Source organism: Schistocerca gregaria, chromosome 4 (genome assembly GCF_023897955.1).
Source record: "Schistocerca gregaria isolate iqSchGreg1 chromosome 4, iqSchGreg1.2, whole genome shotgun sequence".
Classification (NCBI taxonomy): Eukaryota; Metazoa; Arthropoda; class Insecta; order Orthoptera; family Acrididae; genus Schistocerca; species Schistocerca gregaria.
In genome coordinates, this window is record NC_064923.1 from 653,791,734 (window position 1) to 653,811,007 (window position 19,274).

The 19,274-nt window shown below is 41.8% G+C and overlaps 1 protein-coding gene across 1 annotated transcript; it reads left to right on the top strand.

Annotated features, from left to right (window-relative positions):
- Positions 1–53: 53 nt before the first annotated feature.
- LOC126267399 (cytochrome c oxidase subunit 7A, mitochondrial-like) lies at positions 54–18,186 on the top strand. Its single transcript, XM_049972606.1, has 3 exons — positions 54–181; positions 262–399; positions 17,912–18,186. Exons 1-3 carry the CDS (start codon positions 167–169, stop codon positions 18,047–18,049), a joined length of 291 nt encoding a protein of 96 aa, XP_049828563.1. The 5' UTR covers positions 54–166; the 3' UTR covers positions 18,050–18,186.
- Positions 18,187–19,274: the final 1,088 nt, after the last annotated feature.

The window sequence follows — 19,274 nt, forward strand, 5'->3', positions numbered from 1 at the left end:
CTGAACATTTAACTGTGAAAGAAGATACATGTACCTCGTTACACGTTTCTAATATCTTTGATCTTGATAAGGTAAGGGAGTAAAAAGAAGGATAGCCGATAATCTACCGAATAAAGTTACTGAGTGTCCGTTTGGTGTGGGTTGTTGCTCTTAAATAACGGAGATAATGAATTCGGCTAAGGTATATAACTTATGTTTTCAAATATTCGTTGAGTGAAAAATTGCGATATACGATTTTATTGGCAATTTTGTTTCTCTCAGAGGGCGGTTCAGCTGCTGCAGCTAAGTTCACGGCAATTATCGACATCACAGCTGACGAGGAAAGCCACAACCGGCGCTCCGTTAGATAATGTGCATCCAGGATACAAAAAGCTGAAGGCGAAACAGGAAAAATTTCAGGTAAGATAGTGGGAAATGGAAATAAAGGAGAAAGCTATTTGCTTTAGCGATGCATTTTGGACGGTAATAACTGTGCCATGTTTCTTTTGTTAAAAGTGTTGCCGTTTTTAAATCACTGGTGGATAGCACTGCAACAAATGTAACATTAAGAAGACTCGCATATTGAGATGATCGCAACACTGTGCAAAAGGATGTGACACTCTGTTTGCCATGTAGCAGTTTTAAGTTTAGTTGAGTGTCCCATAAGTGTCAGCCCGAAGGTATAACTTTGCCTCTCCTGTACATAATTGAGGCTGGCCATTGACATCACCAACTATTGGTTGTTATTCAGTAGAATGCTGTCATCATTCCAGCAAGTAATTACGGTATTTTTTTTTTTTTTTTCCCTAGAACACCCCATATAGAATTTCCTTGTGGTGTGTCACGATGTGCAGACACATTAGTGTATTTACCTAACTTGCGGGATCTCATGTCTTTGTTGGCTGATTTTTGACCTGGTGGAAAAATATGAAGCTACTCAGAGGATCAGGTAACCAGGCTCCAATAAAATTTCGGTTCTATAACAAATGCCCTGCAAGACTGGCCCATCATTTTCCATATTTGTCAATAATCCCACAGGCTGTGATCAGTCTTATGAGACTGGAGAAGAACTCGGTCCACTATTATTTATAAGGAAAGTAAAGTAACAAATGCACAGAATTACTGGCACCAATGCTTAATGTCACTCTGTTGAGTAGATCTTTGGCCATATCATAAACTCGGTTGTCTCATTTACACTTTTGCTGTATACAGAATGCTCAGTTGTAGGATCATATCCACTTGCTCTTCATGTCTACCTATTGTTCTGAAAGCTACATTCTCCTAATCAGTTGAAATACCTTTTTCAGATAACATAAGTCTACAAACTTATCGATTTCCTTTACCACTCAGGTGAAGGATAAAGATATTATCTGCTGCAGTGGATTCAGAAAACTTGTGTGAAAATGAAATGTTAGTATGAGGAAGATTGATGATGTTCTGGAAGACTTACGTATTCTCAAATTGCTCGTTTCTGTGCTAAAGACATGCAGCCGGAGAATGAATTTTGACAATTTCAGAGGCTTTTCGACCATATTTTCTGAAAATTTGGATATAAGGGATCTGTGATATCCATTGATTGACATCACAGAGCAGTTGTATTTTGTTTAATTCTGTACCCCGTTTTGTTTGTATCTCTCTTTCACTGAGAATGTGTGAAAGGCAATGCAAATGTGGATCCATCCCCTCACAGTACATGCTGCTGACAACAGTAAAGGCACCTTACTCTTTTGAGCTTTCAGTCAGCACTGCTCTGTCTTGACTTTGGTTTTAGTTTCACAGAATTCGATGGAAGAATGGCACAACAGTGTAATGATCCTTGTAGACCGTGCAGGTCTCTTATGCTAAAATAAATCCTAAGAGGTGGGGGGGGGGGACAGTACACCATAAAGGAATATTACCTGAATATTACGGACATTGGTAAATGTGATGTACATTCACGGATAAAGAAATGATTAAAATTACAGAAAATGGAATGAATTATTATTTTATTATTATAATTTTTACTTGGAAAATATCCCTAAAATATCTCCAGAATTTCAGTGGCGCTCGGGTTCACACTGTATGCCCTCAACAGCCAGTGCCATGATGACATGAATGGCTAAAGGGACAAAAAATGAGCAGTAATTTGTTTGACGTGTATTGTTCTACACTTTCCATCTCAAGTAAAATATTCAGTTCAGACGCATTCTATCTAAGGTAATGGTTAGTTCAACCCCCCATCCCCCCTGCCTTAGGAGGCCCACCTACAGGTCCGGGAGTTCAAATAGGCCTGAGGTATTCCTGCCTGTCATAAGAGGCAACTAAACGGAGTCTCTCACATTTTGTCCTTGATGTGATGGTCCCCTGGTGGGTTTGCTCTCCATCTTCCTAAATTTTCCCGAAGAGCGAGCCAGTTGGCGAAGGGTGCCTTAGGTGGTGCATTGTGTCCATCGTGCATTAAGATCTTTACCCCACTTTCTCGCCATCGCATTGCAGTCCCGCGCATTCTCCATCTCTTGAGTGAGGAAACCTTCCTGGGTGCATTTTCCACCATGCACTACGCAGTGTCACTTTCTGGGCCGCGATGACCCTGTACTTGTTAGCACCTTATATCCAGCATGCTAGCCAGTCCGTTGTGGTGGGACCGCCATGTGCCCTGTTGATTGTAGCACCCTGACAACACAGGGATTGCTCTTCTGATGCCTGCACCATTAACTCTCCACACATGGCATGGAGTAGATGCCCATCTCCCTGAGGCATCGGGACTCCCGGCAGTGACCATCCCGCCAGGCAGCTCTTGCTGAAGCTAGGTGCTGCCCGTTGGGAGACCCCTGGTCGGAGTGGGTGGCATCAGGGGGATAACACGCCACGAAGTGTAGTACATCATCCCTTGCTGGTGGTCCACCGCCAGCAGGCTCTAAGCGAGCTAAGTCTAACTTCAGTGCTAAGAAATATGACCCCAAATCGTTCCCCTCGCTGGCCACACCATGCCAGGACGGCTTGTACAAGAGTTGATGGAATCTTTCATGTCCATGAAGCCTCAGTTTTTTGTGGAGCATTTGGAGGACAAGTTTGGGGAGGTGGAGGGCTTGTCCAAAATGCGCTCTGGGTCAGCCTTGATCATAACAGCATCCTCTGCCAAGTCCCGGGCATTACTCGCTTGAGACAAGTCGGGGGATGTTTCTGTTACCATCACACCCCATAAGAGCTCAAATATGGTCCCAGGGTATTATATTCCACAAGGACCTTCTTTTGCTGTCTGATGATGAGCTGCACACCAGTTTAGAGCAGTGTGGTGTTCATTTCATCCATCGGGGCCCGAGGGATAATCAGGTTGCCACCAGTGCCTTCATCTTGGCCTTCGAGGGTGACGCATTGGCAGAGGTGGTCAAGGTGAGTGTCCACCGCTGTGATGTCAAGCCATATATCCCTCCCCCAATGTGGTGCTTTAAGTGCTGGAAGTTTGGCCATATGTCTTCCCACTGTGCTTCCAGCGTCACATCGAGATTGTGGATGTCCATCACATTCCAGTACTCCGTGTGCCCTGCCTCTCATCTGTGTCAACTGTGGAGAGCATCATTCAACTTGCTCGCCAGATTGCAGGATTTTAAAGAAAGAGAAGAAAATCATGCGATATTAGACATTGGACTAACTGACCTACACTGAGGCTAAGAGGAAATTTGAGCACCTACATCCTGTGGCTATGACCTCCTAATATGCCGCCGCTACAAGAACAGTTGTTGCCCCATCAGTTCCTCACTTTACTGTCGCCTCACAGAATCAGAAGGCTCTAACTCCCCCCTTGGTTGGGGGGGGGGGGGGGGAGAGATCACTCCCTTCCTGTTAGCTCCTACACAAGCTACTTCAGGAGCAACCCCCCCCCCTCAACCATCGGGGGGTATCAGTCCAGGCTTCTGAGCCGGAGAAGTGTAAGTCTTCTTCAGCTCCTCTAGCTTGGAAGGGTTCACTTGGGTCACTCCATTCCCAGGTTTCTGCATGTGGCGGGAAAGATGGCACCCACCAGTGGCTAAAGAGCCCAAAAGAATCTGGTTGTAGAACTTCATGTTCATCCTGAGTCAGACTGAATCAGAGAAATCCAAAAAGAAGGTCCCCAAGACCAAGGGAATTGCGGTGGCACACACACACACACACCACCGCTACCTATAGGCTCTGTGTCTGCACATGAGATGGATATTCTGGTGTCCGCTGAGAACATGGGTCTCTTTGGACCCTCCAACACAATGGATATAGACTGCTCAGGCAAAAATTTGGTGGCAGCACTTGCCCCTGAGGTGTAAACTACCTCATTGAATGTTCCATGTCTCCCAGTCTCACAATGATGTCATCTTTCAGTGGAATTGCAGCAGTTTCTTCCACCGCCTGGCTGAGCTACGGCAACTGTTCAGCCTCACACCTTTTTTCTGCATTGCCCTCCAGGAAACCTGGTTCCCAGCAATGCGGACCCCTGCCCTCCTTAGCTATAAAGGATACTACAGGAACTGCCCCCACACATTTCAGTGTGGCTCATGATAGTTACTCGGCCATTGATTTATCAATTTTCGGCCCAGGACTTCTCCCATCTATCCACTGGAGAGCACATGATGACCTGTGTGGTTGTGAACACTTCTCCATCTTCCTGTCACTGCCCCAGCATCAGGCCCATGGACGCCTGCCTAGATGGGCTTTAAACAAGGTTGACTGGGAAACCTTTATCTCTGCTGTCACTGCTGACTCTCCCCCACATGGTCATATCAGTGTGATGGTTGAGCAGGTGACTGCAACAATCATTTCTTTAGGGTACCCCCGGCGAAAGGCAGTTCCTTGGTGGTCGTCGAAAGTCAATGAAGCAATTAAGGAGTGTCGGCGAGCTCTACAGTGTTATAAGTGGCACCCTTCCATGGAGCACCTCATAGCCTTTAAATGTCTCCGTGCCCACCTTTGCCAACTTATCAGATGACTGAAGCAGGAGTGTTGGGAGATAAATGTCTAAACCATTGGGTGCCATACGTCACCTTCCCAAGTCTGGGCAAAGATCAGACATGTTTTCAGTTACCAGACTCCTACAGATGTTCCCAGTGTTAACATAAATAGAGTGTTATCTGCCGACACACACGCGATTTCCGAGCAGTTTGCCAAGCACTTTGCCGTGTGTCAGAGAATTACTCCCCAGCCTTTCGCATTCTCAAACGGCGGCTGGAAGGGGAAGTCCTTTCGTTCACTACACGCCACAGTGAATCCTGTAACACCCCATTTACAGAGTGGGAGCTCCTCAGTGCTCTTGCACATTGCCCTGACACAGCTCCTTGGCCAGATCGGATCCAGTCACATGACTAAACATCTCTCATCTGACTACAAGCGACATCTCATCATTTTCAACTGGATCTGGTGCGATGGCATCTTTCCATCACGGTGGTGGGAGAGCACCATCATTCCAGTGCTCAAACCCAGTATAAAAACCTCCTTGATGTGGGTAGCTATCAGCCCATCAGCCTCACCAACATTATTTGTAAGCTGCTGGAATGAATGGTGTGTCGGCAGTTGGGTTGGCTCCTGGGCTCACGAGGCCTACTGGCTCCACGTCAGGGCGGCTTCCGCCAGGGTTGCTCTACCACTGATCATGTTGTCCCTAGAGTCTGCCATCCAAACAGCCTTTTCCAGATGCCAACATCTGGTTGCCGTCTCTTTTTATCTACGAAAGGCATATGTCGTCAAGTGATGTCATATGCCTTGCCACATGATACGAGTGGGGTCTGAGGCCCGCTCCCGATTTTTATCCAAAATATCCAGGAGAACGGGGTCCCACAGGGCTCTGTATTGAGTCTCTCTCTATTTTTAGTGGCTGTTGATGGTCTAGCAGCAGCTGTAGGGCCGTCCGTCTCGCCTTCTCTGTAGGCAGACAACGTCTGCATTTCGTATTGCTCCACCAGTACTGCTGTTGCCAAGTGGTGCCTACAGGGAGCCATCCACAAGGTACAGTTGTCGGTTCTAGCCCATGGTTTCCAGTTTTCAGCCGCAAAGTCACATGTTATGCACTTCTGTCAGCGTCATACCGTTCATCCTGAACCAGAAATTTACCTTAAGGGCGATCCACTCACTCTAGTGGAGACATATCGATTCTTAGGACTGGTTTTTGACGCCCGATTGGCTTGTCTTCCTCACACACGTCAGCTTAAATGGAAGTGCTGGCAGCACCTCAATGCCCTCTGCTGCCTGAGCAACACCAACTGAGTTGCGGAACGCTCTATGTTGCTGCAACTCTACAGAGTCCTGTTCAGTCCCGCCTCCACTATGGGAGTCTGGTTTATGGTTCGGCGGCACCCTCAGCGTTGCGTTTACTTGACTCAGTGCACCACGGTGGGGTTCGCCTAGAGACAGGAGAGCTTAGCCTGAGTCCGGTGACCAGTGTCCTTGTGGAGACTGGAGTCCCTCCATTGCAGGTTAGGCATGCACAACTGCTGGCCTGTTACGTTGCACAGGTTTGTAGTTCTCCTGCGCATCCGAATCACCATCTCCTTTTCCCACCCACAGCAGTTTCTCGTGCATCGGCGGGCCCAGGGCGGGGCTTCCAATTGCAGTTTGCGTCAGATCCCTTCTTTCTGAACTGTAGTCCTTGCCTTTATCGCCTATACTTGTGGCCCATTCATGTACACCTCCATGCTGTACACCTAGGCTCTGCATTGGCCACGCTTGGGTGACACACAGCTACCTCATGCGCCGTGATGACCTACCTCAGTGTCGGTGCGGCGCCTGGTTGACAGTAGCCCATATCTTAGTGGGCTGTCCTCCTTTGGCTGCCCTGCGAGGGACTCTTCAGTTGTCGGAGTCGTTGCCCTTAATTTTAGCTGACAACGCCTCATTGGCTAATTTAGTTTTACGTTTTATACGTGATGGTGGGTTTTATGATTCCATATAAGTTTTAGAGCATGTCCTTTGTCCCTTTGTGTTATCCACTCTAATGCTTTTAGGGTGGATGTTTTAATGTGTCGCAGAGTGGCTGGCCTTTCCTTTTTATTCTCGTGGCCGGCCGGCCAGTCAGTCATATGCTCTCTTGTTTTTACCCCTTCTACCAGTTTCTTGCTTCTCTCTATGGTTTTCTTATCCTGTTTTGTCAATGGTAGTGTTGGTTGTCCTCCTGTCAGTCTTCTGGTTCTTCTATTCTCCTATTATTGTGCTACATGTCTCCTTTCTTTTCATCTTTCCCTTGTGTAATTATTTTACCGGGAACAACGGACCGATGACCTCGCAGTTTGGTCCCTTCCCCTCCCACTTTTATTTACAAGTCCAGTAACAATTCCTCCTTTTAGCATTTGAATATCCATCTTTAGCAAGTGCTTTCCCATCTGTATCCACATAGAGGCAAATCGAGCCTCAAGGCAAATCGGCCAGATTAATTCTCAGAAGAGCAAATGGGATGCTATGTGGTCAAGTGACTGCCATCAATACACAGAAAGTCTTCAGGACTTGGTGGCTCGCACTGAAAGCTTGTCCTAAAACAATATTTAAATGTCTGTACCCCATAGTCCTCGCATCAGTTGTCCTGCTCCATTGTCTAAATGTTTACCTGCTGCTCCACACCTGGACGGTAGCCATCTACCCAGGTTCCAGGCACTAATGATGATGACAGCTAGCATTGTCCTAGATTCCCCTCCCCCAGTTACCTTGTGGGTGAAATAACATGTCTTGGCCTTCACTAAAGTATCACCACCTGGTAGATCAATTTCCCAAAAAATTGTTAACTTCAGTTGTTATCTACCTGCACGATTGCAATACTGAGAAAGAAGGTTCGTCTCGTGGATGGGAGTGATAGGAGGCGAGAAAGAGTTGCAGCGCCAGTTTCTAAGTGTGGGTGGTGCAAAACTTGCCCATCTGTTGCTTGAATGTGCGTACGAAGCATTCGGCTTCTCTGTTGGACTGCGAGTGAAACAGAGCACTTGTTACATGTCCATTGTCTGACACAATTGCTTCTGGCAAACCTTCGATGCAAAATATGGAGGACAACACTTGAATGGTGCTACATGATCTGCTGTTCATAGGCACCGCAGATGGGAACTTGCTAAAAGAGTATGCCCCAATGAGTGCAGGACCATTTTGGAACAAAGTCAGTGTACACTCATTGCCATGGCGATTAAGTCTTGGGCCAATCTGCGAATGTCCATTGCAGAGCAGATTGTTCTCCGCATATGCGCGACAGTGTGACATCATCTGTAGAAAGTGGGCGTCCATGCCCTGCCAAGTAAAATGCCGTTGTGATAACTGTTTAGTACGTCCAATTCACCCATGTTCTTGGTGGAGCAGTTGGAACACATCCCTTAGCAACATTTTTGGAATAAGCACTCGGGATTGTCCATAGTCATTTTGAACTAGAATCGCACCCTGTTGAACTGAAAGGCTACGAAGATGTGCAAAATATCGGCGCTCAGTTGAGCTCTGTATACTATTCAATGACTGAGGCCAAGACATGCGATATATTGCAACAAAATCTTGATATGGGTCTGCTTCCATGACCTGTGCTATTTTTCTGTAATGCAAGGGAAAAGTTTCCAGTAATTCAGAGTCCTGCCCATTGATTGGCAACAAGATGTGGCAGGTGCCTCAAAATCAGGGTCTGGGCCAAACAAAAGATGAGATAGGGTGTATGCAATGCCATGCTTTGCTGTAGGTCTGTACACTATTTCATACTGATACTATGAAAGCAACAAAGTCCAGCATTGCAAATTTTCAACTGTGCATGCAGGAACCAGCTTTGACAAATGAAACAAGGACTGCAAAGCCTTGGGATCTGTCGCTAAATAGAACTTGCAACCATTCATAGTGATGGAATTTTGCCACACGATACACAGTAGTGAGAGCCTGTTTTTCTCTTTGAGAATAATTGCACTGAGTTTAACAACTTTGAGGCAAAAGCAATAGGTCTGTCTTGTGTACCAATTCTGTGTGAAAGCACGATGACGATTCCATAGGCAGAAGCATTGACTCGTAAAACTACTGGCCAGGCAGGGTCAAAATGCAATGAACACCTGACACGAAGCAAAGCGTCTTTGAATTTCTGAAATGCATCATCACAGTATTTAGTCCACACAAGGCGCATTTTTGCAACCCAAGCGATGCAATGGAGGCGTGATCTGGGTAGCATTTGGTATGAACCGAATGTAGTGTGTCATCTTGCCTAGTACTGACTGCAGTTCAGACACATTGCGAGGAACAGGCAGGTCACAGATTGCAAGCAAATGAGATTGGAGGTGGTGCACACCCTGACCGTTTATCACATGACCTAAGTTTGAAAAAAAAGTCAACTTTTTGAGACGACAGTTGAGTCCTGCTTCTGACAACACTTGAAAGAGTATGCAAATTTGCAACGTATTCCTCTGGTGTACAACCTGAGACTACAATATTGTCAAGGTAGTTTGAACAAATGGCACTTTTGCAGTCAGCTGTACCAAGTAACATTGAAAAATGGCAGGTGTGGAAGCACTGCTGAAGGGCAAACACAAATACTTGAACAGTCCCAAGTGTGTATTTACAGCAAATACTTTCTGTGATTCTTCATCCAGTGGAATTTTGCAAATCTGTCTTAGAAATGTAACATCCTCCACCAAGCCTGAGCATGAGTGGCATGTCAGGCACACAGTGTATCACAGTTCCCTTGCCTACTATTAAATTACAATTAATGCAAAGTGTTAAACATTAGTGGGAAGAACTATGTTTAGAAGTGGTGGACATGAAACTGTTCAGTGCTAACACTCGTCCAGCTGTGGTGTGCCTCGTGAGAACCACTAAAAGAAAAAAAGTAATTTAATAAAAACTTAAAATTATACGCTCCCTTATATTCTCGCCCTGCAAGAGAGCACACCAGGGCCCAGTAGTGCTGATGCACAGTGTTTGATATGCCACATTTTTTACTTTCTCCGTTTGTGTAAAGAAAACTGATTAAGCCTATATTTTAGATGACAGACAGACAAATGTGAGAGTTTTCAAATTTTGTGTAAAACCCGGTTGTCTTCATTTTTCTGCATTGGCTAGTTGGTTGCTTTTATCTTACCCTTTATATAGATACTTTTGTATTGTAACGCAAATGTATTTTAATTTGGCATGTTATGATGTAAATGAACGAGAGATGATGATTGAGGGGAGGGAGGGTGGGGGGGAGGTGTGACATGGTTGTGACATTTAGCTAAGGTAAAATAGTATCCGTTTTGAAACTATATATAAAGTGTGCAATCCTGTTGAATAAAGCGTGCTATAAAATAACAATTCAGTAAAGACAACATTGGAAAAAGAATGCAGCATCTGCATATAAAGTTGCAAGAACGTTGCTGTTGCTCTTACATGGTCCATTTGATGGGGTCATCAGAAGAAAGTGTTACCTCTCAATTTAACAATGATTAGTCTGATAACATTATCTGTTGCATGTTCAAATGCTCAAAGAACTGATGACACTTAATTCCATGTGTGTCATTAGAAAGAACAGTCTCCAAAACAAATTTATATATGATTATTTTATGTGTGTCTTGTCTTGAATTTAACCAAGCATATAATGTGCAACAACTTTAGGAACAGACTCATGTGGGTTAGCTCTTCCTTCTGCTGACCCATCATTTGTAGTTGAAATGAAAATTGGATGAGTGATACTTGGAATGATTCTCGCAGTTTAAATTTTAGTACTAACAAATTCAGTGTTCCAAATGCACGTATAGACACGCAGGAGGCTGACTTGTGAAAGGAGAACAGTTTGTTCTAAAAAAGAACAAGTGTTATTAAACATTAACAAAATGTAATATCAGTTTACATGCACTCTTTGTGATCAAGTTATCTAGACACCAAATTCTGTGGAACTGTAGATAATGTATGTAAACCAGACTTTGTGTTCATTAGAATGCTGTTATTGTGAATAGTAATGCAGGTGCCAGCAACAAATAACTGGGATTGCAGATCATTAAGTCCTACTGCAAGAAACCACTTAGGGTTAAGATGCCATAAAAGTATTACCATGACTGCAAACATCTCTGGTATGTACTTAGCAGACTTTAGAGGTATGTATAGTCGAATGTCTGCAGATACCCTGAATTACCATTCATTACAAAGAATGATATATGGTCACTTTTCTAGAGCCATATATTTTGAGTAAAGCATAAATTCCTGTTACTGCCATTTATGTTCTGGATTTAGTTGTTGTTGCCTGTGTGTGGAATGGAGGATTTGTTTCAACTGCAAAAGTATGCTGCAGTCTGATACATCATGTTGTAGCTCATTACCATGGTCCAGATGCTAGAATCAGAACCAGTAGTGACAGTACAAAAAGCAATGCTCATCTTATGGTATGGAAAGACTTGGTAAAATGTGATATTTGACCTGCCCTAGGTATCTGAGCTGTTGGAATTTTCAACATGACTTGCAGTTGTGTGATATGAATACCTAGGCTTACGCAGGCCCACGGTGTGATCCCTACAACACACTATAAAGTGCTCATTCTGTTTTTTAACATGCTAAGCATTTTGTGTTTTGATTTATTTCCAAACAATTTGAAATTTTATGTAATATGGTGTTAAGCAGGGGTGGCTAGAGGACAAATGTAAGGATGTAGAGGCATATATCACTAGGGGTAAGATAGATACTGCCTACAGGAAAATTAGAGACCTTTGAGGAAAAGAGAACCAATTGCATGAATATAAAGAGCTCAGATGGAAACCTAGTTCTAAGCAAAGAAGGGAAAGCAGAAAGGTGGAAGGAGTATATAGAGGGTCTATACAGGGGCAATGTTATTGAGGACAATATTATGGAAATGGAAGAGGATGTAGATGAAGATGATATGGGAGATATGATATTGTGTGAAGAGTTTGACAGAATACTGATTGACCTGAGTCGAAACAAGGCCCTTAGAGTAGACGACATTCCATAGAACTACTGACAACCTTGGGAGAGCCAGTCCTGACAAAACTCTACCATCTGGTGAGCAAGATATGAGACAGGCGAAATACCTTCAGACTTCAAGAAGAATATAATAATTCCAATCCCAAAGGAAGCAGGTGTTGAGATGTGAAAATTACAAAATATCATTTTAATAAGTCACGGCTTCAAAATACTAATGCGAGATGAATGGAAAACTGGTAGAAGCCGACCTCTGGGAAGATCAGTTTGGATTCTGTAAAAATATTGGTACATGTGATGCAATACTGACCCTACGACTTATCTTAGAAAATAGATTAAGGAAAGGCAAACCTACATTTCTAGCATTTGTATACTTAGAGAAAGCTTTTGACAATGTTGACTGGAATACTCTCTTTCAAATTCTGAAGGTGGAAGGGGTAAAATACAGGGAGCGAAATGCTATTTACAATTTGTACAGAAAGCAGATGGCAGTTCTAAGAGCCGAGGGGCACGAAAGGGAAGCAGTGGTTGGGAAGGGAGTGAGACAGGGTTGTAGCCTCTCCCTGATGTTGCTCAATCTGTACATTGAGCAAGCAGTAAAGGAAACAAAAGAAAAATTTGGAGTAGGTATTAAAATTCATGGAGAAGAAATAAAAACATTGAAGTTTGCCGATTGCATTATAATTCTGTCAGAGATGGCAAAGGACTGGGAAGAACAGTTTAACAGAATGGACTGTGTCTTGAAAGGAGGATATAAGATGAACATCAACAAAAGCAAAACAAGGATAATGGAATGTAGTCGAATTAAGTCGGGTGATGCTGATGGAATTAGATTAGGAAATGAGGCACTCAAAGTAGTAAAGGAGTTTTGCTATTTGGGGAGTAAAACAACTGATGATGGTCGTAGTAGAGAGGATATAAATGTACACCGGCAATAGCAAGGAAAGCGTTTCTGAAGAAGAGAAATTTGTTAACATTGAGTATTGATTTAAGTGTCAGGAAGTCTTTTCTGAAATTATTTGTATGGAGTGTAGCCATGTATGGAAGTGAAACATGGACGATAAATAGTTTGGACAAGAAGAGAATAGAAGCTTTCAAAATGTGGTGCTACAGAAGAATGCTGAAGATTAGATGGGTAGATCACATAACTAATGAGGAGGTATTGAATAGGATTGGGGAGAAGAGAAGTTTGTGGCACAACTTGACTAGAAGAAGGGATCGGTTGGTAGGACATATTCTGAGGCATCAAGGGATCACCAATTTAGTATTGGAGGGCAGCGTGGAGGGTAAAATCGTAGAGGGAGACAGAGAGATGAAAACATTAAGCAGATTCAGAAGGATGTAGATTGCAGTAGGTACTGAGAGATGAAGAAGCTTGCACAGGATACAGTAGCATGGAGAGCTGCATCAAACCAGTCTCTGGACTGAAGATCATAACAACAACATGACACCATTAATAATTTGATTTGAAGAATTTGTTTGGGGAAACTAAAATTTATTCTCTCTCTCTCTCTCTCTCTCTCTCTCTCTCTCTCTCTCTCTCTCTCTCTCTCTCTCTCTCTCTCTCTCTCTCTGTGTGTGTGTGTGTGTGTGTGTGTGTGTGTGTGTGTGTGTGTGTGTGTGTGTGTGTGTGTGTGTGGAAAAAAGGTAGAGCAACATATGAAAATGTGAAACAATAAATGTTTTTTGCCAGCTAACATGTTCATTAAATGGATTTTTACATAAGAATAATTGCCACTGGCTGAACTCCTGCATGCATGCAAAACAATTGTATACCTTGGGGGCATAACTGTACACAGTTGGTTGAGTATGCTCTTTAGCAGGACTCATTGGACCAAAGTGCCTACTATACCACATGAGCCGTTTGGATCCTCCCATCCAGCACCATTTTCCCAGAACTCCAGAGGTGGAAGTTTCTTCTCCAGCATATTGCATTCCACCAGCTTCCTATGCTTAATCTCTGTTAACCCCTGACTTCTTTCCCTTACATATTTCTTCATTGGTAGTACTTCCTTATTTACTGAACTTCCATCAGCTTGTTTGTTAGTTTCCTCCTCTATTTTCATGTTTACCGTAACCTATTCTGTCACCTCCCTCATTATATTCGTCTTGACTTCAGCTCACTACAGAGGGAAGGGGAGGGGGGGTTGTCCCTTTTAACTTAGGGTTGCAGACACATCTCCTCCTTCCATCCTCCCAATCATATCCCTCTTTTCTCAGTGAGATAGGAACTAACATTTCTGGAAGCTAGGGATAGTCCTTGCCCTTTAAATGTGTCCATCATCAGTAATGTAATTTTAATAGTTTTACAAATCTAATCATTAACACACTAGTTGACACCTCAGAAATTGCACTTTATTGGAGCATCAAAATCTCTCAATGGATACTTCCTTTTACAACAAAAAAAACATCTGAAGCTAAACTAGTCTTTCTTTCTGGTTCCCAGTGTGGCTCCCCACATTAGGGGTTGAAGTCATAATAATAGGGAACCACTAATTTAGTGAGAGATTGAGAATAGTGAGGGATTTGAACTCCAAATGTTGCCTTAGGAGTTGCTGAAATTGTCAGTATAGAATCTAGGTCATGAACTGGTGTTTAAAATCATAAAATATTAGACATGCTATCAGAGCTTAGAACAATTTGATCATTACATCTAAAGGCAGCTTATGTCCATTTCATTCCCCATAGCAAAGTAAATAGTTACTGCCACACTTGTAGAATTGGCTGGCCCACAACTCATTATCTAGTTAATCTCAAAAATATTAAATGGGAGGCAATGACACTTTGATAGGAGACCAGTCTAGCAAATGCATCTGATTTTCCTTCAGCCACAAATTCCCTTCACTTGATTGGCAGATACAGTTAATATGAAATTAGACTTTTGCTTTCTGGGGAGCTTGCAAATTAAAATTATAGTCATAAACACCCACATTCAGTTTGCTGCCAATCAAAACACCGATCATCATTACTCCTCCACTACATTCACTACAGCCCACCATTTGTCAGACATCTCTGAGGTCCACACTCAACAGAGCGACATGAAATGTCTGAAGAAGTGTGTGTGGACTTGGAAGTGTTACTTGCCGTTCAGGCAAATGACATTTCACTCCTAGTATAGTACAAAGAAAGATGATTGTGACAGAATAACGTTAAGTAGGGAGTAAGTTGGAAAACATATAGTGTAAGTGGGTGTTTGTTTTTGTATGTGCAGATGTTAAAGAGTAGGTGTGGAGTATGAGAAGATAGCAAGGTGTGATGACAAACTGCTTCACCTGCTATGGGCAGAGGCTTTTACCTTTTCTTGTTGTGGCTTGGCAGTGGTTTGACCATTAGAGAGCAACCACAATCTCCAACAATAAAACAAGACTAGATGGTTTTGTGGAAGATGAAATATATTGTAATCTTGAATGTCATGTTGAGCCATAGAGGTGCATGTAGTATCAAAGTTGTGTTCTACTATAATTCAGATGCCACTGTAATGATTTGTACACCCATTCAAGCAAATACATATTTGTAAAAGGAAAGTAGTGGACATGCTTTTATGTGAGATGAGTAGAAGTTGTGAAGAAGTTGGCCTTTCTTTGCCTTCACATGTGATTTCAGAGGCAGTGATTAGCAGGACCTCTACTTCAAGAGAATCAACTAAGGTGACTGGATTAAAAGAAAAAGGTAAATATACCTGATGTTATGTTGGTTGATAAATCTCGTGAAATGTTCTGGCTCAACTTCAGCTAGCCTACAAGGAATGAGCCAGCAGCTACATTTGTCAGGTGTCTCTGGGGTCCACACTCAATAGAGAGATAGTGACTGAAGAAGAAGAAGAAGAAGAAGAAGAAATGAGGTGTGTGTGTAATTGCACTTGGTTATGTAGTTCGTATGATTACAGTCTGTTCACTGTAGTGTCTGGAAGGTTTTAGATGCTTGGTATTTGTCAAAGAAGCAGTGGAGGATGTGAAAAGTTTGAGTGGAAACAGGCGTACATGTGGAGAGTAAGGCAGAATATTGGTGGAGGCAAATATAGGTTCGTTTCAGTGATAGAGAGTGATACGTACTGATCTCAAACATCAAAAGTGTATGTATGAAACTCAACATTGTGTAGAAGTGAAATATGAGCCGTGGAAAGCTCATTAACTACTTTACTGTAACAGAATGATGTCAGTTTTGACTGAAAGTAAAAGACGCAATACTAAATAAGTGAAGAAATGTATGAGGAAACTTTATGATCTTTAAAAGTCCTGCAGAGATAAGGGATATTTGGTGCAGTATGCATGCTTGGTGAAAAATTAGGATGATATAAGAAGAATTGGATATAAAGAGACTCGTAAAATACCTGGTGTCCCAGAAGATAAGTCAGGAATATGCCTTGAGATATGATAGTGCTTTTCATTGGCACGTAAAGTTGAAAGATTGATTTCTAAAAAATTCTGTACAACCAAGCCAGTAATTATTACCCAACTCCGAAACAAGGCATATAGCATATGTTCAAAATTGGTGCAATATGAGGTACACATCCTTTAAGATAATATCATTCATTCGTTTAATTTTAACAGTTTAGATACTACTATGTAAAGCTCTGAATAAGAGCACCCAAAATTGCTAAAGAAAATGCATGAGAGGTACTAACATTGGCTAGTGAGTAGAATGTAGGTGATTGAGTTTGAAGGCCCCTTGTTATCAGGATGTGTTGTATGCATGTAAAATGAGTTGTGTTCGAGGAGTTTCTAAACAAGGGGATCATACCTAAACATATTACGAATTTGGCCCTAATTTCATGGTATAAGCAGGATGTGGCTGTAAATGAAAATGACAGAAGTGGGAACTCCAGATGACCAAGGGTTAAAAAGTCATTTTTGTGAACCATTTATGTTAGCATAATTTCTAAACTCTTTTGCTTTACTTACACAGCAAAAAATCGAAGTAATACTCAATATTATCTGTTTATTAATATTTTCATTAAAGGCAAGAAAACTAAAGGCAAATAAATATCTGAGAAAGGATTTTACACAATACAGTCCACAAGGACTCTGCAAAAACTTTGCAAGAAGAAATTATAATTAAATTGTACAATCCCTTCCTGAAAAGATATTTGCAATCGTACACTTTCCTACACCTTTCCTTTTCATGGCTTTTATGAAAACATCAATAAATGCAGTGTCATCCCCCCTCCCCCTTGGCCTTCTGGAGCTTCCATTTCTGTCACTTTCATTTCTGGCCAAGACCTGCACATAACATGAACGTGAATTAAATCAGTGATGAGTGGTTGCAGTTCCTTTGCGAAGGTTAACTCTTAACTGTGAAATCTACTGTAGCATATTGCTCATTATTCTGAACCGTAACAGCATGAATTGCCATGCTTCTCACTGAAGAATTACTTGTGATCAACTTAAATTTCTTTGTTGTCTACCTAGTGATCTACTCAATAGGCATAACCAATGCTGGAATCCCTTTTTGTTTTCCAAGGAGACCATCCTCAGAAAAGTTTTGTGTATAGTTTCCTGTACATAATAAAAAAATTATAAATTGTGTTTGGAATCACAATTGCTGTGAAATGCATTAATAATGTTGTATATGTTTGACACAACAATAATAATGATGATAATGATAATGATAAAGTTACCAGAAAAACTGTCCCACTAGTGTTGTTCATATGGCCGTAATCTCTTAGTATCTGGCATGACATGGTACTGTTGCTTCCAATTTCGGAACAAGAGAGCAAGCAAATAAATATAGCAGATTTGTTGAGTGGTAGTCCTTGCTTCCAGTTCATACAATTCATAAAAATGCCACCTGATCTAGACATTGTCTTCAGACACTGTCATAAGTTACAATTATTTGGTATGTTTTTTAGTTTACTTGTACTTGCCAGTAATGTTCAGTTGAACCCACCTGCCCACAGTAATCCACAAATAGAACATTGTAGATAGTGTCTTAGCAACATGTGTAATGAAACTATTGAGTGCAAGTACTGGGAATATTTGCACAAATTAGAAGATAAGAAAAACATGAAAAAGTATGAAGAGTAAGATTTGCATAGCATGTGCTTGGATTATATAAAGTAAACACTCTCTTCTTTGGTTTCTTTTTCCAGATTAATGATGGCCTTCCCGTTTTTCTCAAAGGTGGAATTGTGGACAAAGTACTGTACCATGCAACATTGGGACTTTGTGCTGTTGGACTTGGCATGACCTTCAAATTTTATTATGATATGGCAGTGCCTAGAAAGTAGATGTATTAGTTCTTTGTGTAAATGGGAGAGGTAGTTAGTGCAGGGAGATTCTCATTTCTGTAAGTTATTGCAGGTGACTGTATAAATCTGTAAATTGCATTTAATAAATACTTTACAGTGAATTGTTACAAAGATTATTAACATTGTTTATTTTCTGTTTATTCCTAATTTTAATGTCATATCTTAAATAAATCTCATTGCTTGTTAAAAGTGCATTAATGTGATTGTTTCTGTTAACTGGCAACTGAGATGCAGACTTTGAACTTCACATCAGTCCAGCGTACAGTTTTAAATCTGTATGACTGTAATGACTTAATATGTTTCTGTTTTATGTATATGTAACAATTGAGCAAAGAGAAGAAACATCATCTGAGATAAAACTGATGTAACTACTTCTATCTTACTTCCACCACCAAATACAAAACTGATGGTGTGAAGGAAGTTTGAAGATATAACTGTTAGTTGGAAACTTTTTGTTGATGATAAACCTTATAACCATAGAGTATTTCTGTACATTGACAAAAACAAGAAAGAGAAAAGGATTTCGCAGTTTTTACTGATAAGAGTATGAAAGAAAAGAAAACCTCTGCTACTTGGTGGAGGCATGAAAGAGGTGAAAGCCAGCTGTTGTAGGAAGAATCAGGTAGCAAGCACTATTTTGTTAATTTCAAGTCAATGGCATGTTTTAACAAAGTAGTGGAGATTATAGGGTCTCGTCCTCGCACAACATATGGCTACATGACCATGCAGATTGATGGTGCTGCATCTCGTGCTTCAAACCCTACACAACAATAGTTGTAATTATTCCTGTTGATCACATTTCCTCCCCCATTCTCATGTATTTTCATGTTTTATTTTCTACACCCACCCTTGCCATACTAACTTGTGAATCTTGACCAAACCAATCCCTCCCATTTTCCCTTATCCCAACACGGACATATTCCTTTTCTCTTGCATTCTTTGTATTTGTAAATTTTTACATACTTGCGTGTACTTTTGTGTGTCTGTATCTATTTTTACGTGTCTTTGCTGTTAATTGTCTTCTCTCACAACTACCCAAACCTTCATTTGTCCAATTCTGCGTCATTCCCATCTCCCCAAGGCCATCCCAACCACAAAGGACCCCTGCTCCTTCTTTTAGCACTAGTTTAGAAAAGTACCCCTTTCCCTGGCTAAAACCCAGTCCCACATCTATTCCTTAAATGCTGTCAAAACCATGGAACCC